Source organism: Camellia sinensis, chromosome 7 (assembly GCF_055761805.1).
Source record: "Camellia sinensis isolate YWXY chromosome 7, ASM5576180v1, whole genome shotgun sequence".
Taxonomy (NCBI): Eukaryota; Viridiplantae; Streptophyta; class Magnoliopsida; order Ericales; family Theaceae; genus Camellia; species Camellia sinensis.
In genome coordinates this window covers 162209119-162236195 of record NC_138967.1, presented here as the reverse complement: position 1 = coordinate 162236195, position 27077 = coordinate 162209119, and the positions used below count along the sequence as shown (strand labels likewise).

The 27077-nt window shown below is 46.5% G+C and overlaps 1 protein-coding gene across 1 annotated transcript; it reads right to left on the bottom strand.

The window, feature by feature from the left end:
- Positions 1 to 2927: 2927 nt before the first annotated feature.
- LOC145796252 (uncharacterized) lies at positions 2928 to 27050 on the bottom strand. The gene is made up of 5 exons (XM_082881309.1): positions 26969 to 27050; positions 25917 to 26121; positions 25426 to 25489; positions 3547 to 3645; positions 2928 to 3338 (listed from the first exon to the last, which is right to left on the bottom strand). Exons 1-5 carry the CDS (start codon positions 27048 to 27050, stop codon positions 2928 to 2930), a joined length of 861 nt encoding a protein of 286 aa, XP_082737435.1.
- Between the last annotated feature and the right edge of the window lie 27 nt (positions 27051 to 27077).

The following is a 27077-nucleotide window of genomic DNA, read 5'->3' as shown; positions in this document are numbered from 1 at the left end:
TGGTTCTGATGGATCTAGATGGCTTGGAGTTCTCACAACCGATCAATATGGACAAGTTGAAGAAATACTATCCTTGAGAGGCTCGCTAGGCCGAAAACCCGAAAGGGCGACCTAGGCAAAAGTTAGAGCACAAAAAATTAGAAAATATAAAAACTGAGCTCGCAAGGTTGAAAACCCGCAAAGGGCGGCCTTGGCAAAAGTTAGAGCGCAAAAGGAGAGTGAAAATACTCGAGTGAACCTGTGCCTGAACTACGTAAGGCTTGATTCCCATCTTTGGGATACGTAGGCAACTTCACCTTGAAGTTCAGCCGTAAACTTTTCCCCGATCAACTCTGTCCATTTTGGTCATCTCAGTCATCTTTATCCATCAGCATTTATCGTGATCTCCGGTACAGTGCTGTTCAAACTAGGGGCAACTTTCCGTTGCCGCGACGGTGCAAAGTTACTCAGACTAGGGGCAACTTTCCGTTGCTTTGCAGTGCCGCATTATTCTTCAGACTAGGGGCAACTTTCCAGTTGCGGGGATCTGGGGTTGTGCATCTCAGTGACAGATTTTCGGCGTGTCCAATTCTGATCCACATCGAAAATAGTTTTGAAAAGTTTTAATAAAAGTTGACTTTGTTCAAATCAATCTTTTTACGACTAAGACCATTTTTGGACCAAAAGCGGAAAATTTTCAGTACCACAAATTTCAATTTCATTGATTTCAAAATAGAGCCCTCCTGCTCTTGCATTACAATCGAGGTTGCTTTTTTTAGTACATTCATAAAGAAAACTTGGAAATACTGATAAAGCAATAAATCTCGGGCATAGTTGAATCAAGTATCTCTGCGTCCCCTCCCGGAGCTGGACGAAGCATCTGATGCCAAGCTAGGCCCGACCTGTGCCTCCTCATTGAGCCAATCCAAGCACTCATCGGACAAAGTGCAACTGAAAGTTGAAGCAGGGGCCAGGAGCTCTCTCGTCCTCCATGCTGCGGCATATCGGGCAAGCTGTGCGCCCCGGACCGGGAAAGCGGCTGGGTACTCAATCCCCTCCGGTGGGCAGATTTGATCATGACCAAACTGACGCAGGAACTGTAACGGAAAATAGAATACGCAGTGGGTTAGACCAATCAGTTGGATCCCAATCAGCCGAGACATACTATAGCTCATGGCCGGGAGGTTGAGCCAAGGACAACGCCAAGCAATGCCGTCTGCGGACAAATTGCACATCCAATCGAACCACCACCTTTCGTCAAGAGCATTGACTAGGCGCTGCCGAAAGAAGTAGCCTCGAGCTGAATAGGCCAGGCAAGAGTCCACAACCTGCAACTTGTCCATTAACCATACCTAGGGGAGGGATGGAAAATGAGAGAATAAAGAACAGAGAGATGTACGATGAGAGAAAAGTAAGACAAGGGTTTTTGTGAGAAAAATCGAGCCTGAGGGTCGAGTGATGTGAGCAAATATATATGTAAGGTCGGGTGGGAAGCATTACCTGCAGTAGCAGTGGACTCCCAGCAAACCTAGTCACCTCCCGGCGATAGACAGAATCTAAGCCCATCAGTGTCTCGGCCAAGGTCATGGCAATACAGCTCTTTCCTTCTCTCAAACCTTGGGCGACTTCAATCAGGCGAATGCTAGCCCCGCCGAAGCCCGAGGAAAGCAGAAAGTGAGACAACATACATAAGCAGAGGGCGTGTTGCCGGAAACCCTGCCAATAATGGTTGCTGCGGTTACCAGCATCGGAAAAACGATGGATCAAGCCGAGGATGTCCAGTTCCCCACTGCAGATCAGGGATCGAGCGTCATGCGCCGTGAGCCCACACATCCGCCCTAAAGCCTGAGCATGGCCAAAACGGAGCTGGGGCAAGATCACTTCAGAACATTCAGACTCCATCAAAACCTGAAAATCTTCGAAAGTGGGGCACATCTCTTGGCCGCCAAAGCTAAAAACATGCGTCACTGGATTCCAGAACCTTGCCGCGGCATGGAGAAAAGGGAGGTGTAGCGGAGTACGGCTCAGCGTGAATAGTGCATTCAAGCCGAAACCTCGGAAATTCAGCTTTTCCGAGCCATCTAGAGAAGAGATCCAAGATGCGACATTTTCTGCAAGAAACGCCTCCATCTTTGTCTAAAACTAAGATGAAATGAATGTTCCCGAAGTTGAGGCTTTTATAAAAGAAAAAACACTATTCACGGGGACACGTGTCAAAAATCTGGTGGCTGCAGGACTGAATGGCCGGCCAGCCACCTTTTCTGGCTGGCCAGCCATTTACTTTTTGCAGAACTGGCCGGCCAGCTGTCTCTCTCCACAAAAATGGCCGGCCGACTTCCAGGGATGGCCGGCAATGCTGCGGTGTATCCCCCTGGCCCTGCTTTACCCTTCGAGGGAGGGTTCCAAGCATTTCCATGTAACGGGAGAGTCAAAGGCCTTCATCTCCCTCCGTTTCGGATGCGTTCCAATGCCCAGATCGTCAGAAGTACACTCTGTTGTTGTTGAGTTTTGTTTATCGAGTTGTTGTTTTGCTTATCGAGTTGTTTGTCGAGCGGACGTGTTTCGTGTTTTTGAGTCATTGCTCTCTGTTTAAGCAATTTTTGTTAAAATCTTGTTTATTTGCGTTGTTGCATTTTGCTTATCGAGTTGTAAACTTGCTAAAGGTCCTGTTATATCTTAGTAAGTTGAGTTGTTTAGTTTGTTGCGTCGGTTCACTACCTGACTTGGTGATTACACAATGCGCATTACCATTCAATTTCATTCTTGTGCAAAATAAATGATGCGATACGATGCTTAAAATACAAATACCTTTTCAAAAGCTATTTCATTTCATCATGCTTTACAACAAACAAAGGTACAAGTTTTACAAAAAAAATAAAACTGCCTAACAATGTGCAAAGTGCTACAAACTACTAGCAAAAAGAAAAATAAAGCAGGAAATAGCAACATCAATGTCCTCGGGAGCGGGAGCGAGAAGCACTCCTCATCCTTTTCTGCGGGACAACCTCCGCACCATCATCATCATCTGAGTCGGAGCTGTCATCCTCAGGATCCCCCTCAGCCTCGCCTCTATTCCCCGAGCCAAAACCGGAGCCCCCCTCCTCAGCAGATGTCTCTGACTGACGGTCGGTAGCCTCCTCCTCCTCCTCAGTATCCTCCTCCTCCTCATCAGGCTCCACCTCTACGACGTGAGCCCTGCGTCTGCGGACAAGCCCTCCTCGAGCTCCTCGAAAAGGCCTAGATGGCCCGGCTCCTCCGGAAGGCCGAGATGACCCCGCCCCCTGAAAAGGCCCAGATGGCCCAGCTCCCCAAGGAGGCCCAGGTGGCCTGGCCTGCGGCTGACCGGACCATGAAGGCATCTGAAAACAAAGAGTTCAATTCAAATACATCAGTCCAAATATATACATCAGATGCAGATACAAGCAAAGGCTACATAAAGTGGGTGCATGTAAATACAGCGTACAAGTGGGGTGTGTGTCAGATGTGCTCTACACAAGTAGTCTATCGATGCAGTAGAAATCAGCATGTCATCAGAAGTATGATAAATGCCAGAAAACTGAAGGGTACCTGAATGCCCGCAACAGACAACTGTGCCTCCCTACGCAGGACCATGCCCTCGAGTGTGGCCACCAGTCCAACCACCTCCTCCATGTACCCTCGATGTGGCTGCAAATATGAGCTCATAATCATCAGTGAACAAAAGAATGTCTAAACATCTGAATGATGAATGAAAAACAGTGGAGCATACCAGCGGTGAGTCAGGATCAATGGCGTATCGATCACTGGGCATCGGAGGCTCTAGTGGGATCGGGGTCGGAGAGATCGCCCCATACTGCCACGCCATCAACTCAGTGGGCATATCTGGCCATCCAGGATGAGGATAAGCCGACGGAGTCGGAGGAACCGGTCTACTCCCACCTCTAGATGTACCAGCCCTGCTAGTAGAAGGGGCGTCTGCAGCCCGAGCCTGAGCCTGGCCCGAGGATGACATACCGGCAGGCCTCATCATCGGGATACGAGCTCCCGTCAATGGAGGCATCAAATATATGTGACGGTAAGTGGCGTAGTCCCCCTCCTCAATATGTAGTAAAGCATCACTACCCAGCATGGCGCCGACTACCTCCGAGTAAGAGAGCCTGTCAGCAGTCCGCATACTGGCTGGGGGTACTGCGGGAAGATCCTGAGAAAGATACCCCCATACCTGGCGCAGAAAGCGTTCCCCCAGGAACCATACCCTGCCAACCGGCCCTTCGAGCAGGACCCTATACTGGGAGATGTCTGACGCTCCGGTATACTGAAGTCGGAGACCATCACCCAAACATACCTAGGGCTGCCATGTGATCTGCGGATGATAAATGCATAAACCGATCAGAAGTTAAGAATATACAGAGCAAATCAAAGATAAAAATGAAAGGAACTGAAAGTTCCGAGGTACCTCTGAATGTCGCACAGTGTCAAAGTACTGTCGCAGGCGAAGGAGGGTCTCTCGAGGTCTCGGCCGGTGCGGGCCCTCGAACACCAATGAATATGGGGTCATGGGAATCCCTACCACCTCCAGCTCTGGGGCTAATGATGGGAAGTATACATAGACCCATAGCTGAGAAAAGCAGTGCAGAATGTAAGTACGAAATGCCGAGAGCAAAATACAGACTGTAAAAGTGCGCTGTGTGTGCAATGTACAAGTAATGAAAAGCAGAAACGTAAATCAAGAGGACAGAAAAGTACCTCCCAGGCTCTCCAGTAGCCGCCAAGTAAATTGCCCCGCCCGCGGGAGGTCGCGCTCATATAAAAGTAAAGGGTAGCCAGGCCGGCGCCACCCCAGTCATATCTACTGACCTGTGATAGGTCGACTAGAGTGCTCATCAGATATAACCCAACTGTGTTCCCTCTGTCGGCAAACAGGGTAGTCCCGAAGAGGAACATAAGGAAACCACGGGCGTATTGCTCCGTCTCCTCGGGACTCTCAGGCACCATCTCCGCCCGCCGGAAGTGGGAAGAGAACCAAGTGTATCGGACTCTCCCGGAGACCCTGTCAACTGGCGGGCGAGCCCCCAATAAATACATCCAAGCGGCCTCCCACTCTCCCATATCCTCATCATAGGGAATGGACCAACCTCCGATGTCTAAGCCGGTCAGCACAGCGAAGTCCAGGGGCGTCATGGTCATATCTCCAGTGGCAGAGAAATGAAAGGAGTTGGTGGTGTTCCACCATCTCTCTATCAAGGCTGCCATCAGTGTCCTCCTGGCAGGACAACGTGACAACCCGACGCAGAAGGGCCCAAACCCTGCCAAATCTACCAAGTCTCGGACACCCTCCGGGAGCTCGGCGTACCAGTCCCGCGCGATGGTGGAACCATACCCCCGCACACTACGGGAACAAACCTGCATTCAGAATGAATACATGTGTCAATAATGAAATGAATGGACTGTATGCCAATGAGATGAAATGGGCTGTGTGCCAGTATAATGAATGGGCTGTGTGCCAGTATAATGAATGGGCTGCGTGTTCAGAAAATTTGGAGTTTGGGCTGCGTGTTCAACTTTCAGTTAAATTGTGGGCTGCGTGTTCACTATCTACCTGGGCTGCGTGTTCAGAAAATTTGGAGTTTGGGCTGCGTGTTCAACTTTCAGTTAAATTGTGGGCTGCGTGTTCACTATCTACCTGGGCTGCATGTTCAGAAAATTTGAAATTTGGGCTGCATGTTCAACTTTCAGTTAAATTGTGGGCTGCGTGTTCACTATCTATCTGGGCTGCGTGTTCAGAAAATTTGAAATTTGGGCTGCGTGTTCAACTTTCAGTTAAATTGTGGGCTGCGTGTTCAGAAAATTTGAAGTTTGGGCTGCGTGTTCAACTTTCAGTTAAATTGTGGGCTGCGTGTTCACTATCTACCTGGGCTGCGTGTTCAGAAAATTTGAAGTTTGGGCTGCGTGTTCAACTTTCAGTTAAATTGTGGGCTGCGTGTTCACTATCTATCTGGGCTGCGTGTTCAGAAAATTTGAAGTTTGGGCTGCGTGTTCAACTTTCAGTTAAATTGTGGGCTGCGTGTCCACTATCTACCTGGACTGCGTGTTCAGAAAATTTGAAATTTGGGCTGCGTGTTCAACTTTCAGTTAAATTGTGGGCTGCGTGTTCACTATCTACCTGGGCTGCGTATTCAGAAAATTTGAAGTTTGGGCTGCGTGTTCAACTTTCAGTTAAATTGTGGGTTGCGTGTTCACTATCTACCTGGGCTGCGTGTTCAGAAAATTTGAAGTTTGGGCTGCGTGTTCAAATTTCAACTATTGTGGGCTGCGTGTTCACTATCTATCTGGGCTGTGTGTTCAGAAAATGTAAAGTATGGGCTGTGTGTTCACTTTCGAATTTGGGCTGCGTGTTCGATAGATCAGTGTTTGAGCCGTGTGTTCGCCTCTTAACTAATGTGTACTGTGCGTTCACAATTAATTAGTGAGCCAAGTATTTAGAAATTCGAGTGTTTAAACTACATGTTCAGGATGCAAGCAAAGTACTAAGCTAAACTGCGTGTTCAAGCATGGCAAAGGTGCGAAATCTATGAAAAATACAGAAAATGAAGTAAATACCTCTCGGGCCTCATGAGAGAGGTGCTGCTCCGGCTCTCGGAGAAGCAGATCCCCGGGTGCTCGCTCGTCAAACCTAGTAAAGTGACGGAAGACAGCACGCGGGAGGACATGTGCTGACGGACGGTACCTCCCGGGAATAAAAGGTCGGGTCCTCGGGGGTAGAGTCATGGGATCGAAATCATCTCCGGCACCTGGAAAGCCTCCGCCGTGGGGAGAATTACCCGCCATTTTTCAGAAGATCTGCAAAAGGGAGCAAAAATGAGCAAAATGAGCCAAAATTGGAAAAAGTCAACAAAAGTCAACTCCCGAGAAAATATTCCAAATATTGAGACAAACTTACCCCAAGTGGCGAAAATGCGAAAAGAAGTTCCGAAACCGAAATTTAATCGCTCCAAAGTGCTTGGAACTGAATGTTTTTGCGAAAACAATTTGCGCGGGGCGTTGGAAAACGCGCGTGAAACTCAGATCTGGAGAGGAAAGTGTTGTAGAAGGCAAGAAAGGAAGGGGCCTCGGCTGCCTTTTATAGGCCTCAAGTCTTGGTTGAAGAAGCATGAAGGAAGGAGGCGAAAAAGACCAAACTGCCCTCGGATCTGGCATATGGTCGGCCGACCCCTTTTTCTAGCCGGCCAGCTATCTGCTTTTTGGATAACTGGCCGGCCAGCTATCTACTTTATGGGAAACCGGTTGGCCACCTCCCCTTGGGAAGATGAACGGCCGGCCATGTCCCCCACATGCCCACCTAGCTCTCTGCAAATTTTGAGGAAGATCGGAGTTCCCGGGACCTGAAAAAGTTCAAGAAAAGTATACTTCCGGTCGCGAAATAATCCGCCTGGACTTCAGCTTCAAGTTCTGACATGTGTCTCATCATCATTCATCGAAATCAAACTGTATCCTTTTTTTAATGAGTTGTAACCTTCCAGGAAGTGGATCGGAGGCCATAATTGAGTTACCTTCGCCGAAACACGCGTTTCCATGCTCGTTGTTTCATGACAAACGGACACCCTGATTCATGCTCGTGTCACATTATCTTGCATTCTCATGAGTATACCTGCATTAACATGCACATTTCTTGATATTGGCATACCTCTATGTTTGAGCATACGTTGTCACGCATGTTCCACTCTTGCATTGCGATGCATACACTCACCGGCACTGCGTGTGTCGAACTTTCGGAATCACATTAAATATATGTTGGTAGCATGTTGTACTTGTTGCAATTTCTCTCTTTTGCAGGCACGATATTGTATGTACGGTTCAACTGAGGCTGGTGCGACCAGACGAATCGCGCAGGTATCGTATCTTCTCCGTGTGAGACGTGGCGGGGATTGAATAATCCTCCGCATTCTTAACTGCATGAAATGTAGTTGTTGCTTTGCATTATTGCTTAAAACTGTTGCATCTATTTGCGAATACTTGCTTCATTACAGCTTGCTGCATTTGCATGATCATTGGGTTACCTTCGGCTTCTTGCATATCATTTGCATTTTGCCCCTGCCTGCGGGCATGCCTGCGGGCACATTTCTGTTTACCTTGTACGTTTGTCTAAGTCTTCGGCCTTGTCAAAAATGGGTCGTCTCTGGGCTTTGACACTCACTCCCGTCACTTGTGACTTCCGAGTTCTGTCAAAGAGGGGCAACTGTAGACACCCCATTTTTGACCGACCTTAAGACTCAGACGTCACCGATTGAGCGCTTGGTGATGTTGCATGATGTGCTCGTTCAGAAGTTTCAGAGTCGCGGCCGTGAGCCCTGCCTCCGGACTTCCGAATCCTCTTTTGTACCTTGCCTCGGTTTGCGAACCAGACTCGGTTTTCTTTGTTTCTTTTCCTGAGGGAAGGGAGAGGTCCCGTAAACCATCTCTCAATGTCCGTAGGCTACATTTGGTGGCCGTAGGCCATTTTTCCCATTTCGGAGTCCGGTTTCCGGTTTTTCGGGACCGTAGGCCGTGCGCCTCGGTTCGGGACCGCTTAACCATCTCCTATTGCTCTGATTTTTGGCATACTTCCTATTTACTCCCTTTTGAGGGACACTGGGGACTGAGGAACCCACTTCGTGGCCGAACGCCACTTTCGGTGCTTAACAGCCCATTTTCGGGACCCCGAACTGCGTGTTTTGGCCCCGGAACTTTCACTTTGCAACGGTTTTCGTTCATTTTTGGCAGGTACCTCTGTTTTATCACCGGGGAGGTCACTGAAGGGTGGGAGGCCAGCAATTGTTGCAACAACCAGTTATACATCCTCCGACGCCCTCCGGCGCCCGTTTTTCGCACTTCCGGGCTAATGTTGAACCCCTTGGGCCCATTTTCTCAAACTTTGAACCACATATTTGTGATGTACACACATGGGAGGACCCTAAAAGTTGGAGGCCGGCCAGTAATTCTACTTGACCCTTTTGACCCCCTCCTTCCGGGCTAATGTTGAACCCCTTGGACCCTTTTTCTTGAACTTTGAACCACATATTTGTGATGTACACACATGAGAGGACCCTAAAAGTTGGTGGCCGGCCATTAATGCTACCTGACCCTTTTGAACCCCTCTTTCCGAGCTAATGTTGAACCCCTTGGACCCACTTTCTTGGAATTTTAACCACAGGGTTGTGTTGTACACACATAGGAGGACACTACCAGTTGGTGGCCGGCCAGAAAATCTTCTTGACCCTTTTGACCCCTAGCCGGCCGGCTAGGGGGTGTGGCCGGCCGGCCACCTGCAGCAAAAGTACCTGGCCGGCCGAGCTCCTTGCACTGTTCCCTTTACAGCTGTGGGGCAATATCCCCCAGAAAAGAAATTTATCCGGGGGATATTTTGTGGGGGAAAGTTTCTCTCCTTTTCCCCCACCTTTACACCCCCTTGTTCGCCTATATAGCAAGCAAGATATATCCTTTGTTGGGGTTGAAAAACTTCACCTTCAAGCATCCATACAAAAAGCCATTTCTATACCTCTCATTTCCTTGAAAAACCTTAAGTCCTTAAGCACCATTTCTTCTACACCACCAAGCTCTACCACCACCACCTCATTTCCAGCAACAAGGAAGGTTTCTCAAAGGCCAAAGAAGCTGCAAATTGATCCAAGAAGCAACAAAAGTCTTAGTCTTCAAGGGTGAGTAACCTTTCTCTTCTCTGACCCCTTTTCTTGATCCATTTGTAAGCCTCACTTGCTTTTTGTTTCAAGCTCCGGCCTTAACTGAAAAGGACCCTCTTTTGAGCTCATCTTCATTTTTCATTAAGGGTTCAACCCTGTTTGAGCCCTCCATGATACACTTGCTTCATTGATCCTCTTATATGTCATGATTTTGCATGCTCTTTTTAGCCCGTGAGTAATCTGTTTTTGAGCATGTTGTAAACTGATATTAGGGTTATTTTGAGCCCCTCTTCAACATTGAAGAAGGGCTCAACACCATTTGGGACTTCCATGTTGTACCTACCTTTATACTCCTCTTTTCTTCCCCATTCTTGCATGCAATGGCAGCCTACCATGCTTTTGTTTTTGGCCATTTTACAGTTCTGAAAAAGTGCTTATTTTGGTCCATATTTCATGTTTCATTTAGGTCCTTTCATGGTTTGGGGTCTCCATATGCTACTTCATGTTATATCTCTCTTTTATTCCCCATTCTTGCATGTTTAGTTAGCCTACCATGCTTTTGTTTTTGGCCATTTTACAGTTCTGGAAATAGTCTTATTTTGGCCCATTCTACATGTTTTATTAAGGGTCTTTGGCTGTTTGGTGATTATTTTGCATATCTCATGTTATAGCCACTTTTGAGCCCCTTTTTGCATCACATTTCTATCATGTTTGTATACTGATTTTGAGGCTTCCATGTACTGTAAATATTCATATTTTTGGTCCCTCTTCAATGTTGTAGAAGGAAATTTTTCAGTTTGGATTTTGCTTATATCACTTGCTTCATTACCCCTCTCTTGGCCCCTATTCTTGCATGCTATTTTTGCCATACCTATGCTTGCTGTTTGGCCATGTTTATAACTGTGAAAGTGCCTTTTTTGGGACTGTCTAGCTTCTGTCTTTGCATTGCATGTCCATATTGTGCATGTTTAGCATAGCTATAGGCCATTTCGGGTGCCTAAATTCACATTTCGGGACAATTCCATGCATTTCATGTCATTTCGCCTCATTTCGGGACTGTTTTCCCCCATATTTTAGTGCTGGAATTCCATTAGAATGATTGCTATCCATTTCATGTCATTTCATCACATTTTATCATCGCCTCGGTTTGCGTGCCCGTGTGCACGCATTTCGAGGCACTTCATTTTTATCCGCCGGCATCCGATGTGAGTGTGGCTGAGGCTCACTCATGTTGGTATAAGCCCATTTGTCATTTCCATGTCATTTCATCACATTTTATCATCGCCTCGGTTTGCGTGCCCGTGTGCATGCATTTCGAGGCACTTCATTTTTATCCGCCGGCATCCGATGTGAGTGTGGCTGAGGCTCACTCATGTTGGTATAAGCCCATATCATGTTTCCATGCCATTGCATTGCGTATGCCATTGCCTCGGTTTGCGTGCCCGTGTGCACGCACTTCCAGGCACTCTATTTTTATCCGCCGGCATCGGATGTGAGTGTGGCTGAGGCTCACTCATGTTGGTATAAGCCCATATCATGTTTTCATGTCATTTGCATTGCGAATGCCATTGCCTCGGTTTGCGTGCTCGTGTGCACGCATTTCGAGGCACTTCATTTTCATCAACCGGCTTCTTATATGAGTGTGGCTGAGGCTCTCTCATGTTAGTGTAAGTCCATGTTACCTTTCCCATGCCATTTTAGTCACTTGCATTGCATTCTGTCATTTTCTCGGTTTGCGTGCCCGTGTGCACGCATTTCGAGACATTATTTTCACAGCATTGTGCATACTAGGTTGTATCTTAGATTGCATCTGTCATTTTCTCGGTTTGCGTGCCCGAGTGCACGCACTTCGAAGCATCTCATTTCCATAGCATTCCGTATGTTAGGATTGTATCTTAGTTGCATTTCATGCATATCATGCATATTGCATCGTGTCCGGAATAGGAGCTATCCCGGGCACGGGAAACGAGGTACATTTCGTACTCCGAGTGACGGAATGTGTCTCAATTCCCCAGTCACCGACACTCCGGATTATCCATGATGGAGTTAGGTTCTAGTTGTAGTTTCATGTGCATTCATCCTATATTGAGTTGTGCATTTCGACTCCTTGGCCATCATGCCTCGGTATGCGTTATTGGTGGCACGAGGATCGAGACATGCATATATCTGTGCAAATACATTGCTATGCCCCTTTTCTGCTCTCTGTTGCAGCCAAAACGAAGAATCAGCAACCTTTTGGGGCTTGGCACGCATTTCAAGAACAAGTGTAAACAGAGGCTAATTGGGGCATTCCGGTGGATTTCCGCGCAAGACAACCCGGACATGCATCATCCATCAGAAGCAAGGCAGTCCCTGGCTTGCACGCCAGCTTTATTTGCTTTCTTAGTTAATTCATTAATTAATTAGAATTTTGTAATATTTTGGACTGTAATATTCTTTTATCCGGGACTGTAATATTTGGACTGTATTATTTATTTGGACCCCCTGCGCGAAGGCACAATTGTAATAAGTGTGCGTGAGTGTGATGTATGTCTTCCAACCCCACGTCTTTCTCCCTTTTATTTATCCGCTTATGATGGTTAGATTAGGGCATATTTAAATTAGCATACAGTATGACAGCATGTTTGCATTCATTCATCTGTATTGCATGCACCGGGCTCGGCGCATCATACTAACTGCATTTGTCTTTCAAATTCCAAAGTTGAATGCATGATAGTTGTAGCATTCCATATGCCATCTTAGAATAGCCGAGCCTGCTATAGTTTGCATTTTTGCATGTGTTGCATTAGGCATTTCTGTATATTTAGGATCATGCATGATTTCTAATAAAGTTTCTGTTTTGGCTTGGAGTACTCGGTAAGCTTTATGCTTTAGCATCCTTGCATGTGTGTGAGTGACTGCCATGAATAGCATGCTTACCATGAGGCTATGTGCTTATATGATATAACTGCTTGAATGCCTGTGGATGGAGGTTGGGTTATCTGAATTGGAATAAATCATCAAATGTTTCAAGCCTACCTACGGTAGCAAATCATTTTCAAAAACAAACATGAAATGTTTCGTTCCAATTCAGGCGACCCGGTCTATACTTGTATGCTGTGCGCATCACATAGTAACCTAGGCTAATAACCGGAATAAGAACTCACAATGTTTTCAAAAATTGATATCATGGTTAGTAGAGGCCGGTCTATGACCGGGCGAGCGGGGGTGCTCACGAAGTAACCTTCCCCAATCGTACCCAAGTTCCCGAGCCGAGGCAACTTTGGTGATGACGGACACGTGGCCTTTTGGCACCGAGTCAGGGTTTCCTAAATTTCCCAAAATAAAATATTTAGGTGGCGACTCTGTATCTGGCAAAGCAGTCCATGTTTGGCACTTCTTTCAAAAATCAGTTTTCTCAAAACGATTTGCCGGATTTGGACTCTTTGGTTCAGACTTAGAACCGTGACAATTTGACAGTCCTGAGCTGTAGTGACCCCAAAATGAACAGAACGGGAGCTCGTTCCTCCCGGGGCGTTCCGGGGACGTCTACAGCTTGCCATGTGGCTATGTGCTTACGTGATATTATTGCCTGAATGCCTGTGGGTGAAAGTTGGATTGTTTGAGTTAGAACAACTCGTTGAAATCCGTGCTTTAGCCTACTTGCGAGTAGCAAATTTCAAACTGTTTTTCAAACAAACGAATATGCAATGCTTATTTCCAAATTAGGCAATCTAGTCTATACTTGTTTGCTGTGTGCACAAACGTAGTAATTCTAGGCTAATAACCGGAATAAGAACACATAACGTTTTCAAAATCGGATATCATGGTTAGTAGAGGCCGATCTTCGGATTGGGCGAGAGGGGGTGCTCATAGCTGACCTTCCCCAATCGTACCCAAGCTCCTGAGCCGAGGCAACTTTGGCAATGACGGACACGTGGCCTTTGGCACCGAGTCAGGGTTTCCTAAATTCCCCCATAATAAAATATTTAGGTGGCGACTCTGTATCTGGCAAAGCAGTCCATGTTTGGCACTTCTTTCAAAAAAATCTGTTTTTCTCAAAACGATTTGCCGGATTTGGACTCTTTGGTTCAGATTAAGAACCGTGACAACCAACCGAGTCCGAACTGTAGCATGGGGCCCACGGGCGCGTCAACAACATGCAATGCAAAGAAACACATAAGTGTAATCAAAACAGGATATCACGAGTTCGAGTCAAGCTCTCTAAAATCCCCAGTAGAGTCACCAGAAACTGTAGACGCGCCCCGGGAGGGCCTCGCTACCACAGTTCGGACTCGATTTGTCACGGTTCTTAATCTGAACCAAAGAGTCCAAATCCGGCAAATCGTTTTGAGAAAAACATATTTTTTGAAAGAAGTGCCAAACATGGACTGCTTTTCCAGATACAGAGTCGCCACCTAAATATTTTAATTTTGGGGAATTTAGGAAACCCTGACTCGGTGCCAAAGGCCACGTGTCCGTCATCACCAAAGTTGCCTCGGCTGGGGAACTTGGGTACGATTGGGGAAGGTCAGCTATGAGCACCCCCTCTCGCCCGATCCGAAGATCGGCCTCTACTAACCATGATAACCGTTTTTGAAAACGTTATGTGCTCTTATTCCATTTATTAGCCTAGAATTACTATGTTATGCGCGCAGCAAACAAGTATAGACCAAATCGCCTAGATTGGAACAAAACATTGTATATCCGTTTGTTTGGAAAACAATTTGAATTTTGCTACTCGCAAGTAGGCTAAAACATGGATTTCAATGAGCTATTCCAACTCAAACAATCCAACGTTTACCCACAGGCATTCAAGTAGTTATAACACATAAGTAACTAGCCTCATGGTAATCATGCTGTCATGGCAACACTTACACGCATGCAAGGATGCTAAAGCATAAAAGCTCATCTAGTACTCCAAGCCAAAACAGAAACTAGTTAGTAATCATATGCATGATCCTAGTTCATGTTAAGATGGCTAATGCAACACATGCAAGATGCAACTATGATAGGCTCGGCTATCCTAAACGTGGCATGTGCAATGCTGGAATTAACAAGTACTCAACTTTGGAATTGAAATACAAGTGCAGTTAGCATGATGTGCCGAGCCCGGTGCATGTAAGACAAATGTATGGATGCACGCATGCATAGCATAAGGTATGCTAAATTAAACATGTCCTAATACTAACCATCAAAGCAGGTAAGTAAAAGGGAGAAAGAAGTGGGGATTGGAAGACATGCACACACGCACCCACACTTATTACAGATTCGCCCTTGCTCGGAGGGACCAAAAGAATAATACAAATTCGAATAATGAATTAACTATCCTAGCTAATTAATTATTACAGACCAACTAAATTAATTAAACAAATCAACTAATCTAAGAAAGCGATAAACGGCCTCGGGAAAAGAGCCCAATGCAATGCGTGCTTGGGTCTTGCTCGGAAGTCCATTGCCATGCGTAGGCTGCCTCTGTTTTCCCTGCTCTGCCCCTCTAAAGACTGCCAAAGCCTCAGAATTGCTTCCCTGGACATTGGGGAACACCATCGGCTTGGAGGATTGGCCACCGGCCATGGGAAATGGTCACCGACCGCTTATGACGCTATTGGCCACCACTTTATGGCCGGTCGGCAATGAATACTGTCGGTCGGCCAAGAATGTCTGCAGAACCTGCAATTGACAGCAGCAGAGGGCAAGGCACAACATGGCAATGCATTTCAAGCAATGTATGCACCAATCACACCCATTATCATGTTTATGACTAAAAGGGACATGGTCCTTGGTTCTCGGACCATCAATCGCGCATTTCAATGCGTGATGGCCCAAGAGACCAAGTTGTGCATTTCCATTTCAAATATCATGCAATGTACATAAACAAACAAAGGGGCTTCTACCTCTATCATGACTCACTTCAAGAGGTGAGGCAATGCATGCACAATGCAATGCAACCTAGGCATGCGAGCTAAGGATGCAACATGGCAATGCAATGTGTACATGCAAGTATGCAAGCAACCATGCGAGGTGAGCATGCAAACATGCAAAGAGATGGACTTAAACATGATTAGGCAATTCTCAAAACAAGCCTAAATTAGTGGCCAAAGTGCTCAAACATGGAGGCCAACACACGCACACACATGCACATGTTAAAGGGCTAATACTTAAGCACAAAAGGGCAACTCTCAAGCACACTTGAAAGAGGCATAACATGGACAATTAGCATGCAAATGAAGCTCTGAAAATCATGCTATAAGGGGTGCCAAACCAACTAAACAAAGCAAGCATAGCATGTGGCAAACAAAGCCAAGAACCCAAGACAAGCCAAGAGGCTTAAACTAGGATCGTGTGACACATGAAGTAAATGACCAAGTTGGATTAAAACAGTCCCAAATAATGCCAAAAACAGGGACAAAGGCACACCTAGATAGCATCTAAATGGTCTAAGTATGGGGGCATGCACAAATGCTTAGCATGGAGCCTACAACACAAACTTTTAAAGCATCAAAGAAGCATTGAAAGACAAGCATGTGAGCATGTTATGAGGACTGAAATGGCATATTAAGTGGTTCCAAACCACTAAAATAAATCAAGCAATGCATGCTCAACACTTCACATATTTAAAGCCTACAAGCTAACAATGCAAAGGGGCTATGCAATACATGGCAAGTACGACTAAAGCAATTTAAAACAGAGCTAAAGCATACAAAATCATGCACTAAAGCTTCACAAAGCTAGGCCTAAAACATGCTAGAACAAGGGCTTACAACCTAAGGCATGTTGAGGCGACAAAATGGCATTACAAGGCATGTATGCTAAGCAAGCATGGTGTACCAAAAAAAACTAAAAACAGAGGCATATTATGACATAATAAGCACAAAAATCAGCTAAGGCATGGTCAACACACATTCAAACTATATGCTCCCTCAAGAGGCCAAAAACGGTCCTTTTCAAGGACAACAAGGAGAGGGGGTGGCCCTCTCCTCCCTAGGACCTCAAGGCACCATCCTCACCTCTGAAATCCCTCAAGATTTCAGTGGTGAGGAGGCCCAAACACCAAGGTCTCGGAGCTCACCCAAAATGGCACAAAATGGAGCCTTACAAGGCTTAAGAGGGGTTAAACAACCCCAAAGCTTGAAGCAACCTTAAACAACTATTTAGAGGGCCTAAAAATAGAACTTTTATGTGTTATACACTAAGCTCGAAAACAGATGCAAGGTAGGTAAAAGTAGTGTGCAAAAATGGGGTAAAAAGGGACTAGTTTCTTACCCATGAAGTCTTTCTTCACAAATGAAGCTCCAGCAGCTTCTTTAGCTCCAAACCAGCTCCAAGAACTCCAAGAACACTCCTTTGGCCCTCAATAACCAAGAAAAGGTGTAATACTATGTGTTTGTGTGCAATAATATGGACAAACACACCTAGAACACAAAAGAGATAAAAAGAGAGATAGAATAGCTACAACTATACTAACCCTAGAACCAGAGCTCTCCTCTGTATTTTTTTGTAACCCTAATGCCAAGAGAGGAGCCCTCTTCTTATAGGCAACTCCCTCTTGTAAGGCTTCCAAAACAAGCCATCCAAGAGGGAAATCCCTCCATACACGTGTATGGAGGGGAGCAGAGTGGGTGCCAGCTATCACAGCTGGCACAAAATATCTACTAAAAGTAGATGAACAGTGATCGGCCATTCAAAATTTCCATTTTGGCAAAATAAATGGCCGACCGGCAACAAAGAGTGCCGACCGGCAATATACATTGCCGATGGCACAAAATCACTGGCCGGTGGCCTCAAGCCATGGCCGGTGATGTGTGGGGATGCGTCACAAGGCATTCCCTCCCTCTCCAAGGCAAAACACAAGTGTTTGGTGCAAGACCAGACACAACACGGTCGAGTCGAGAGATCCCGAGGCAAGGCGCGCAACCGAGACTTCTGGGAACTCAAGGCGAACACAAACAAGGGTAATCACCGAGTGTTCCAATGGTGACGTCCAAGTCTTGAGGACGGTCAAAAATGGGGTGTCTACAGTGGGGACCGTACAGATCAAGACCAAGATTGGCCCGGGACAGCATGACATTGAGTTTCATGTCTTAGATGTTCCAGCCACCTTCAATCTACTCCTTGGGCGACCGTGGCTGCACCAAGTGAAGGTTGTCTCTTCTACCTTACACCAGATGCTAAAGTACCCCCACGGGACTGGGGTGGCAATTGTTTTTGGGAACTCGTCCATACATCCACTGCCAGAGGTTACTACACCAGTTCTAGATTGAGCACGGCACGGAGGATGTATTTCTGTCAGGATTCACCCTAGCTGAGGCCCGAGTTGTACAGAATATGCTAGTTGTTGATGAGGGACTATACGTCAGTACGCAGTCTGTCCACTTTATGAACAAGCTTCAACACATGCCTGGGATAAGATTAGGGCAAAGTGGCCGGAAGAGCGTTGCAGTGTCGGCCGAGGTGCCACATAACCTATATACCTTTGGTTTAGGTTATCTGTCTACCAAAGAGGATTGGCCCAGGAAAGGAAAGGAGATGGCCGGAAGAGCCAAGGCAAAGCAAGCCGAGAAACACTACGAGTTGGTGCGCAAACCTATCTAGGGAACCCTAAACGGACGCTTTGTCCGGGAGGGAAAAGACTTCCCGTTTTGCGGCTTTCCGGAGCCATGGCTGAATTCAGAGAAGCGGCACTTGCCCAGCTTCGATATCTTTTTTGACCTTCAGTTATTCGGAGATGAAGTTGCCGAAGAGCAGACAGACCCACCAGCTGAGGCTGAGCAGTGCAAGGAGGAAGATTTCGAGAGCATAGAAATTAAGATGGGGGTAGCGCTAGCTTGTCTCCTCTCACATCCTCAGATCGTACCAGAGTGCTTGGGGGATAACTTTTCAGTTTCCATGATCGGGGATGAAGCGGTTGTGGGCCCATCTTCTAGCATTCTCGACGCATCCATCGCACCCTCCCTCGTCTAGCAGTGCGATGAAGGCTTTTTATCGAGCAGTTCTGGGTCAGATAGTGAGCCAGAATCTGATTCCACCGAGTTTATGGAGTCAAAATCAAATTCAAGCTCTTCTGAGTCTGAGTCCGGTGTTCCTGGGGTTGATAACCCGGATGCCACTATCCTGTCCAGGTCGTCTCTTTCGTTTTCCTTTGAGTCTGTTGTAACTGAAGGATCGAATGGACTAGATGTTATTAATAAGAATGGTACGGCTGTGGCTTCTGAGTACTTTTCTGTGCCTTTAGTTTATTGCATTAATCAAGACTTTCAAAATTTTGATGAAAACGACGAGGAAGAAGTTCCTCCGGTTTTGAAACATTTGCTTGATCAAGAGCAGGAGAGGTTTGTAAAACCTTTGGCTGATGAAATCACCTCAATTAATGTTGGTACTGAGAAAGACCCATGGCTGGTCCAAATCGGGTCCACGTTGTCTTCGAAGGAACGCGAGCGCTTAGTCGCTTTATTAAAAGATTTCAAAGATGTTTTCACGTGATCCTACGAAGACATGCCTGGAATCGATCCTGAGATTGTACAGCACCGAATCCCTCTAGATCCAGAGGCCCGACCTGTTAAGCAGAAGCTCCGAAGGATTTGCCCGGACAGGGCCCTGAAAATCAAAGAAAAGGTCACCAAGCAGATCAACGCAGGGTTTCTGTTAGTATCTGAGTATCCAACTTGGTTGGCCAATATAGTTCAGGTGCCGAAGAAAGAAGAAAGGATTAGGGTATGTGTGGACTTTAGGGATTTGAACAAAGCCATTCCGAAGGACGACTTTCCTCTGCCACATATCGACGAATTAGTGGACTTCACTGCGGGGTATGTGCTGCTCTCGTTCATGGATGGATTTTCAGGCTACAATCAGATTTTGATGGCACCTGAAGACAAGGAGAAGACTGCTTTCACTACCCTGTGGGGAACCTATTGTTACAGGATGATGTCATTCGGCTTAAAGAATGCTGGGGCTACATATCAATGAGCTGCAACCACGATTTTACACGATATGATCCATAAAGAGGTTGAGGTGTATGTGGACAACATGATTGTCAAGTCCAAGGAAAGAGAGGGCTACTACATCGCCTTGCAGAAATTTTTCCAATGGATCAGAGAGTATCGGTTGCGGCTAAATCCTCAGAAATGTACTTTCGGTGTTACAGCAGGGAAAATGCTGAGGTTTTTGATCACACAAAGGGATATCGAGGTCGATCCTTCCAAAATCAAGGCCATCTTAGAAATGCCACCACCAAGGACTGAAAAGGAGGTGCGAGGCTTTCTGGGTAAAGTGCAATTTATAAGACGGTTTATTGCAAAATTAACCTTGACTTGTGAATCACTGTTTGGTCTCCTAAAGAAAGGAAGAAATTCCAATGGGGTGACCGATGCCAAGTTGCTTTTGAGCAGATCAAGCAATATTTACAGAACCCACCTGTGTTGTCACCACCTAAGCCGGGGAAACCGTTGATTCTGTACCTATTAGTGATCGAAACGACGATGTGCTGCATGCTTGCACAGGAATCTGAGGATAAAGTGAAGAAGGCTATCTACTACCTGAGCAAGAAAATACTGGATTACGAGACCCGCTACACTCCGCTATAGAAGGCTTGTCTGGCCTTGGTGTGGGCTACCAGAAAGCTGAGGCACTACCTGTTAGCTCACTCCGTAATTCTAGTTTCAAGATTAGATCCCATCAAATATCTCTTGAAGAAACCAGCACTTACAGGTAGGCTAGCTCGTTGGTTGCTTTGCTTTCTGAATTTGATCTGAAGCACATGACGCGCAAGTCAGTAAAAGGGAGAGCAGTGGCGGAGTTCCTAGCCGATCACCCAGTAGAGAGAGATGAAGCAGTTGAGTATCTGTTCCCAGACGAGGCCATTTTGCACGTTGAAGAAGAGACTTGGACGATGTACTTTGACGGAGCGTCAAACCAGTACAGGTATGGGATAGGGGTGTTGCTGATAGCACCCGACAATTCCCGCATACACTTAGCTTTCAAACTCCGATTCAAAGTGTCGAACAACAAGGCAGAATATGAGGCATGTATTGCTGGATTGGAAGCCGCCCTGGAACTAGGGGCAAAACGGTTGGATGTCATCGGGGACTCGAACCTTGTTGTATCTCAAGCTAAGAGATATTGGAAAGTTAAAGAAGAAAAGATGAGAATCTATCACCAGACCTTGGACGTTCTGATTCCTCGGTTTGATAAACTGAATTTCGCCCATCTATTAATAGAGAACAACAAGTTCGCCGATTCTTAAGCAACTCCATCTTCTATGATAGACATCCCTTTTGGAGTCTGGATGCCTCCGATCATCATCGAACAGAAATTTGTGTCGGCCTACGAGCTGATTGCTACCATAGATAAGGTACAAGATCAAAATCCTTGGTATTACGACATCTGGAGCTTCTTGGAAAATGAGGTGTATTCGCCAGGGGCAAATGCCAAGGATAAGAGGGCAATTCGAAGAATGGCTGCTCAGTTCATCGTTTGCGGAGGTAAACTGTACAAGAGGGGTCATCTGGGGATGCACAAGCTGTGTGTTGATGCTGAAGAGTCCAAGCGCCTGATGGAGGCCATCCATAGAGGAGAGTATGGAGCGCACATGAGCGGGGTGATGCTAGCCCGGAAAATCCTTAGACAAGATTATTATTGGTCGACTATGGAGGAGGATTGTATTGGCTTTGTCCAGTGATACCACAAATGCCAAATCCATGCAAATCGCATGAACATTCCACCGTCGAAGTTGTACAACATGACTTCGCCATGGCCGTTTTCAGTCTGGGGGATTAATGTGATTGGGACTGTCACTCCAAAGAGGTCCAATGGGCATGAGTACATTCTGGTAGCGATAGACTACTTTGCGAAGTGGGTTGACGCCCAATCTTACGCAGTGTTGAAGGCTTCGCAAGTTGCAAAGTTCATCAGGAACAACATCATCTGTTGCTATGGGGTCCCAAATGAGATTATTTTGGATAATGGTTCCCACTTCAAGAAGGAGGTGATCGACTTGTTGGAGAAATACAACATGGCTTTTCATAAGTCATCCACATATCGACCGCAAACCAACAAAGCTGTTGAGGCCACCAACAAGAACATCAAGCACATTCTGCAAAAGATGGTGAAAACCTGTAGGGACTGGCTAGATAAGCTGCCATTTGCTTTTTGGGGCTACCGGACTTCAATTCGAACTTCTACTGGGGCAACTTCGTACTCCTTGGTCTATGGGATGGAGGTTGTTCTTCCTATCAAAGTTGAGGTTCCATCACTGCTGGTCATGGCTGAATGCCAGATAGCTGAGGCAGATTGGAAACAAAGTAGGTTCGAAGAACTCATGCTCTTTGACGAAAGAAGGCTGAAAGCACTACATCACGTCTAGGGTTATCAACAAAGAATTGCCAGGGCTTTCAACAAGAAGGTTAACTCCAGGAATTTGAAAGAGGGGGATCTAGTCATCAAAGACAACTGAGCTCCCATCCACGACCCTAGGGGAAAGTTCAGACCCAATTGGACTGGTCCCTACATCATCAAGTCTATCTAGTCAGGTGGAGCTATCGTTCTTATGGACCAAGATGGCCTTGAGTTCTCCCAGCCGATCAATATGGACAAGTTGAAGAAATACTTTCCCTGAGTGGCTCGCTAGGTCGAAAACCCGAAAAGGCGACCTAGGCAAAAGTCAGAGCATTAAAAATTTGAAATAATAAAAACTGAGCTCGCAAGGTTGAAAACCTAGAAAGGGCGGCCTTGGCAAAAGTTAGAGCACAAAAGGAGAGTGTTAATACACGAGTGAACCTGAACCGAACTACGTAAGGCTTGATTCTCATCTTTGGGATACGTAGGCAACTTCATTCCGAAGTCCAGCCATAAACACTTCCAAATCAACTTTGTCCATGTGATCATGTTGGTCATCTTTGTCTTTTTTGCATTCAAGGGTTCGGTTGTGATCTCCAATGTAGTGTTATTCAGACTAGGGGCAACTTTCCAGTTGTTGGGATCCGGGGTAGTGCATCTCGAGGATTGATTTCAAGAGTGTCCAGTTTTGATCCATATCGAAAATGGTTTTGAAAAGTTTTAATAAAAGTTGATTTTGCTCAAATTAATCTTTTTACAACTTAGACCATTTTTGGACCAAATGGAAAATTTTCAGTACCCACAACCTTCAATTACATTGATTTCAGTATAGAGTTCTTCTGCTCTTGAATACAAATTGAAGTTGCTTTTTTATTACATTCATAAGAAAACTTGAAAGTACTTATTAAGGCAAATAAACTCGGGGCATAGTCAGGTGTTCCTGCGCCCCCTCCTAGAGCTTGTGGAAGCCTCTGATGCCAAAATAGGCCCAACCTACGCCTCTTCATTGAACCAAGCTATGCACTCATCAGAAAGGATGCAACTGAAAGTGGGAGCGAGGGTCAGAAGCTCTCTCGTCCTCCATGCTGTGGCATACCCGAGCTAGCTATGCGCCTCGGACTGGAAATGCAGTAGGGTACTCTATCCCCTCTACAGGGCAAGTCTGATCATGCCCAAATTGGCACCGGAATCGAAATGGGAAGTAAAAGACACAGTGTGTCAGGTTGATCAGCTGAATGCCCAGCTGGCGAGACATGTTGTAATTCATCGTCGGCAGATTAAGCCAGGGGCAGCACCAAGAAATGTTGGCAGCAGATAAGCTGCACATCCATTCGCACCACCATCCCTCATCTGGGGCATCAACTAGTCGCTGCCGGAAGAAATAGCCACGAGCTGAATATGCGGGGCATGAGTCCACCACTCTTAACTTGTCCATCAACCATATCTGGGGAGGGATGAAAAATGAGAGATTAAAGAATAGAGAGGTGTAAGAGGAGAGAAAAGTGAGAAAAGGGTTTTGAGAGAAAAACAGAGCCTAAGGGCCGAGTGATGTGAGAAACATATGTGAGATACGGAGAGAAACATTACCTGCAAGAGTAGTGGACTCCCCACGAATCTAGTTTTCTCTCGGTGATGGAAGGCATCCAAACCCATTAGTGTCTCAGCTAGTGTCATGGCAATGCAGCTCTTGCCCTCTTTTAAACCTTGGGCAATCTCAATCAAATGGACGCTAGACCCACTGAAGCTTGGGGCAAGCAAGAAATGAGACAACATGCACAAGCAAAGCGCATGTCACCGAAAACCCTGCCAGTGATGATCGCCGCGGTCACCGACATCAGAAAATCGATGAATCAAGCTGTGGGTGTCCAATTCTCCATCGCAAATCAAAGACCGAGCGTCATGCAAAGTGAGCCCGCACATCCGCCCTAAGGCTTGGATGTGGCTGAAGCGGAATTGGGGCAAGATTTCTTCATCATGCTCGGACTCCATCAAAGCTTGGAAATCTTCAAGATTGTGGCACATCTCTTGTCCGTCGAAGTTAAAAACATGAGTTACCGAATTCTAACACCTTGCCGTGGCATGGAGGAACGGAGAATGTAGTGGGGTGCGGGTCAACGAGAATAGTGCATTTATTTCGAAGCCCCGGAAGTTCAACTTTTTCAAGCCATCCATGTTTGCAATCCAATTTGTGAGGTTTTGGACAAGAATTGCTTCCATTTGGGGGAGAAATGGAGTTCACATGAGGGAACCACGAAGCTGGAACCTTTATAGAAGATAGGGCATTGAGTGGAAAACAGATGGCCGAAATCTGGAGATTTTGAGAAAAACTGGCCGGCCGGCCAGTTCAAGTAGCCGACCGACCACCTTAACCATGTTTTGTTCCATGCTGGGAATGCTGAAAATCCATGTTTTGTTCCACTCTAGACGCGTTTTGCTGTGGTTTTGGCGACTTGTCCTTAAGTTTGTCACTCTTGTTTATCAAGTTGTTAACTTTGTTTATCGAGTTATTGAACTTTGTTTATCGAGTTGTTGCAATTTGTTCATCAAGTCGTTGTCTTGCTTATCAAGTTGTTCTTTTAGTTGTTTTATTTTGTTTATTGTGTCGGTTCATTACCTGACTTTGCAATAGACAAATGTTCAATTTCCATCAATCTCATTTTTATGCAAAATGGTGCGATGCGATGCTTACAATACAAATGCAACACTTTTAACCAAAAAAGATGTTTTCATTCCATCATGGTTTCTCTTTACAAAGGCACAAAGTTTTAAAGAAAATAAAACTGTCTAAGGCTCTACAATGTGCAAATGCTAAAGCAAAAAGAGAAATAAAGCAAAAAGCAAAAAACGTCCAAACTGGTGCTATCGGACTCAAGACTGAGAGGCCCTCTTCACCCTCTTCCTCAGCTGAGAGGATCTTGGAGCATCATCGCCATCAGCATTGCTGTCTGAACCAGAGTCATCTCAGCTCTCATCCTTGAAGCCCTCATCGGCTGACTCTGACTGAGGACTCGCTGCCTCCTCGTCCTCACTGGACTCGTTGTCGTCACCACGTCTGGTAGGCCTCCGATGTCTCCCTCAGCTGTGTGCTACTGGAGGTGCTACTGAAGGTCCTGCCACCGCTCCTCCTGGGGCACCGAATGGAGCTGATGTCTCGAAAGGGACCTGAGAAAAAGGGAGCTCGTCAGAATGTATTTATTACGATATACAGCAGATGCAGTATATTAGATGCAAGAGATGATGTGCTGTGAGCAGTAAATGGTTGCGGTGTATGTGTGCTATGAGCAGTGTATGGGAACAGTGTATTAATGCAGTGTTTTAGTGCAAAGTATTAGATCAGCGTAGTATGGAACTGTGTGAATGCTAATGCGTTAGCAGAGAATCTCATGGCATGAAAAGCAAATTGAAGAAAGATTACCGGGATCCCGTAAAGGCTGAGTAGATCCAGGCTCCTCTACGTCATCTCTGTTAACGAAGCTACCAAGTCCAGAGCCTGTCCTGTGTACTCAATAGGTGCCTGCCAATGCAGTGAAAGGATTAGTATTCTGCAAAGCATAATTGAAATGAAGTAAATATGCATAATGTGGTGTGTGGTACATACCGGGGTCCGGCCTCGAACTCTAGCAAGTGCACGACGAGCCGGTGCAGGCCCAATAGGGATCTAGTAAGTCTCCCCAGAACGTCTCCGATAAGTCAATGATGTAGGCAAGTTTGGCCACCCGGCGCTCTGTCTAGTGGTGGGCATCTCCCTAGCTCTGCCTCTCCGTGCTCGAGACTTGCTCGTCGAGGGGGTATTCGTCGCTCTAGCCCTACTCGACGAAGCAGTAGCAGCTGTCCTCCATGTGGGAGCGCGAGCACCCGCCAACGGAGGCATGAGGTATACCTCAATGTAGGCTGTGTAGTCCCCCTTTTCAATGAATTGATCTGCATCCGCGCCCTACATAACATCAGTGAGCTCCGGAGAGGAGATACTCTTTGTGCTCCGCATGGATGGTGGAGGCAGCAAAGGGATTGATTGAATCTCCAAGCCCAATGTCCGGTGCCTGAAGCGCTCTCCAAGAAACCAAGCTCGACCTACCGGTCCCTCGAACAAGATCCAGAATCGGCAGGCACCCCGGGCTCCAGCGAAATGGAATCGGGCGAACTGTGGCATCACCTCCCAGGGCTGCCACGTAATCTGCAGACAGCAATTGGATTAGTTGCCAGTTGATATACAAAATGAAGTAAAGCTGAAAGCAAAGAAAAACTGTGAGTCTTGAGTTACCTCTGCTGGTCCCACTGTGTCAAAAAACTGGCGCAGATAGGGAAGAGTCTCCCGTGCCCTCGGCTGGCACCGGCCATCATAGCGACATGAGTAAGGTACATCCGGAGGTGTCTCGACCTCTAGCTCAGGTGCAAGCAATAGGAAGTAAGTGTATACCCATAGCTGTGAAAAGCAGAAGGGTGGCAGTGAGAATACAACATACAGATGATGTAGAAAGCAGAAAGTGTGTGTGCAGTGTGCGGTGTGTGCAGAAAGCACAACTGCAGAACAGAAATGAGACTATGTGTGCAGTGTGCAGTGTGTACAGAAAGTACAAGTGCAGAACAGAAATGAGATTGTGTGCAGTGTGTGCAGAAAGTGTAAGCAGAAAGTACATCAGGAATGTAAAGCTGAAAATTAAAGCATACCTCCCAGGCTCTCCAATAGCTGCCTACTCTGTTCCCGCTCCTGCGGGAGATCGAGCTCATGTAGCAATAAAGAGTGGCGAGGGCGGCGCCCCCCCAATCGTAGTGTCGCACCTGGGATAGGTCCACTAAGGCGCTCAGCAAATACAGCCCCATAGTGTTCGATCTGTCGGCTAACAGAGTCATGCCAAAGAGAAACACGAGAAAACCATGGGCATACTGCTTTGTAGCCTCAGTCGTCGTAGGCTATCTCCCTCTGAAATGGTCGGAAAACCATGTATATCGAACGGAGCCTGATGCGCAATAAATAGGTGGATGTACTCCCAATAGGTAGGCCCAAGCTGCCTCCCACTCACCCATATCGGCATCATATGGGATCGGCTGGCCTTCCACCTCAAGGCCCGTCAACATCGCGAAGTTAAACGGGGTTATAGTCATATCCCCCGTGGTAGAGAAATGGAAGGA

Bases quoted from the DNA above. Each gene is read 5' to 3' on its own strand.
- LOC145796252 (XM_082881309.1), bottom strand. From the start codon at position 27,050: ATGACTATAACCCCGTTTAACTTCGCGATGTTGACGGGCCTTGAGGTG. The intron at 25,490-25,916 runs GTATCTCCTCTC...TATGCTTTGCAG, and splicing joins ATCCATGCGGAGCACAAAGA to AATACTAATCCTTTCACTGC. The intron at 3,339-3,546 runs GTACCCTTCAGT...CTTTGTTTTCAG, and splicing joins TGTCTGTTGCGGGCATTCAG to ATGCCTTCATGGTCCGGTCA.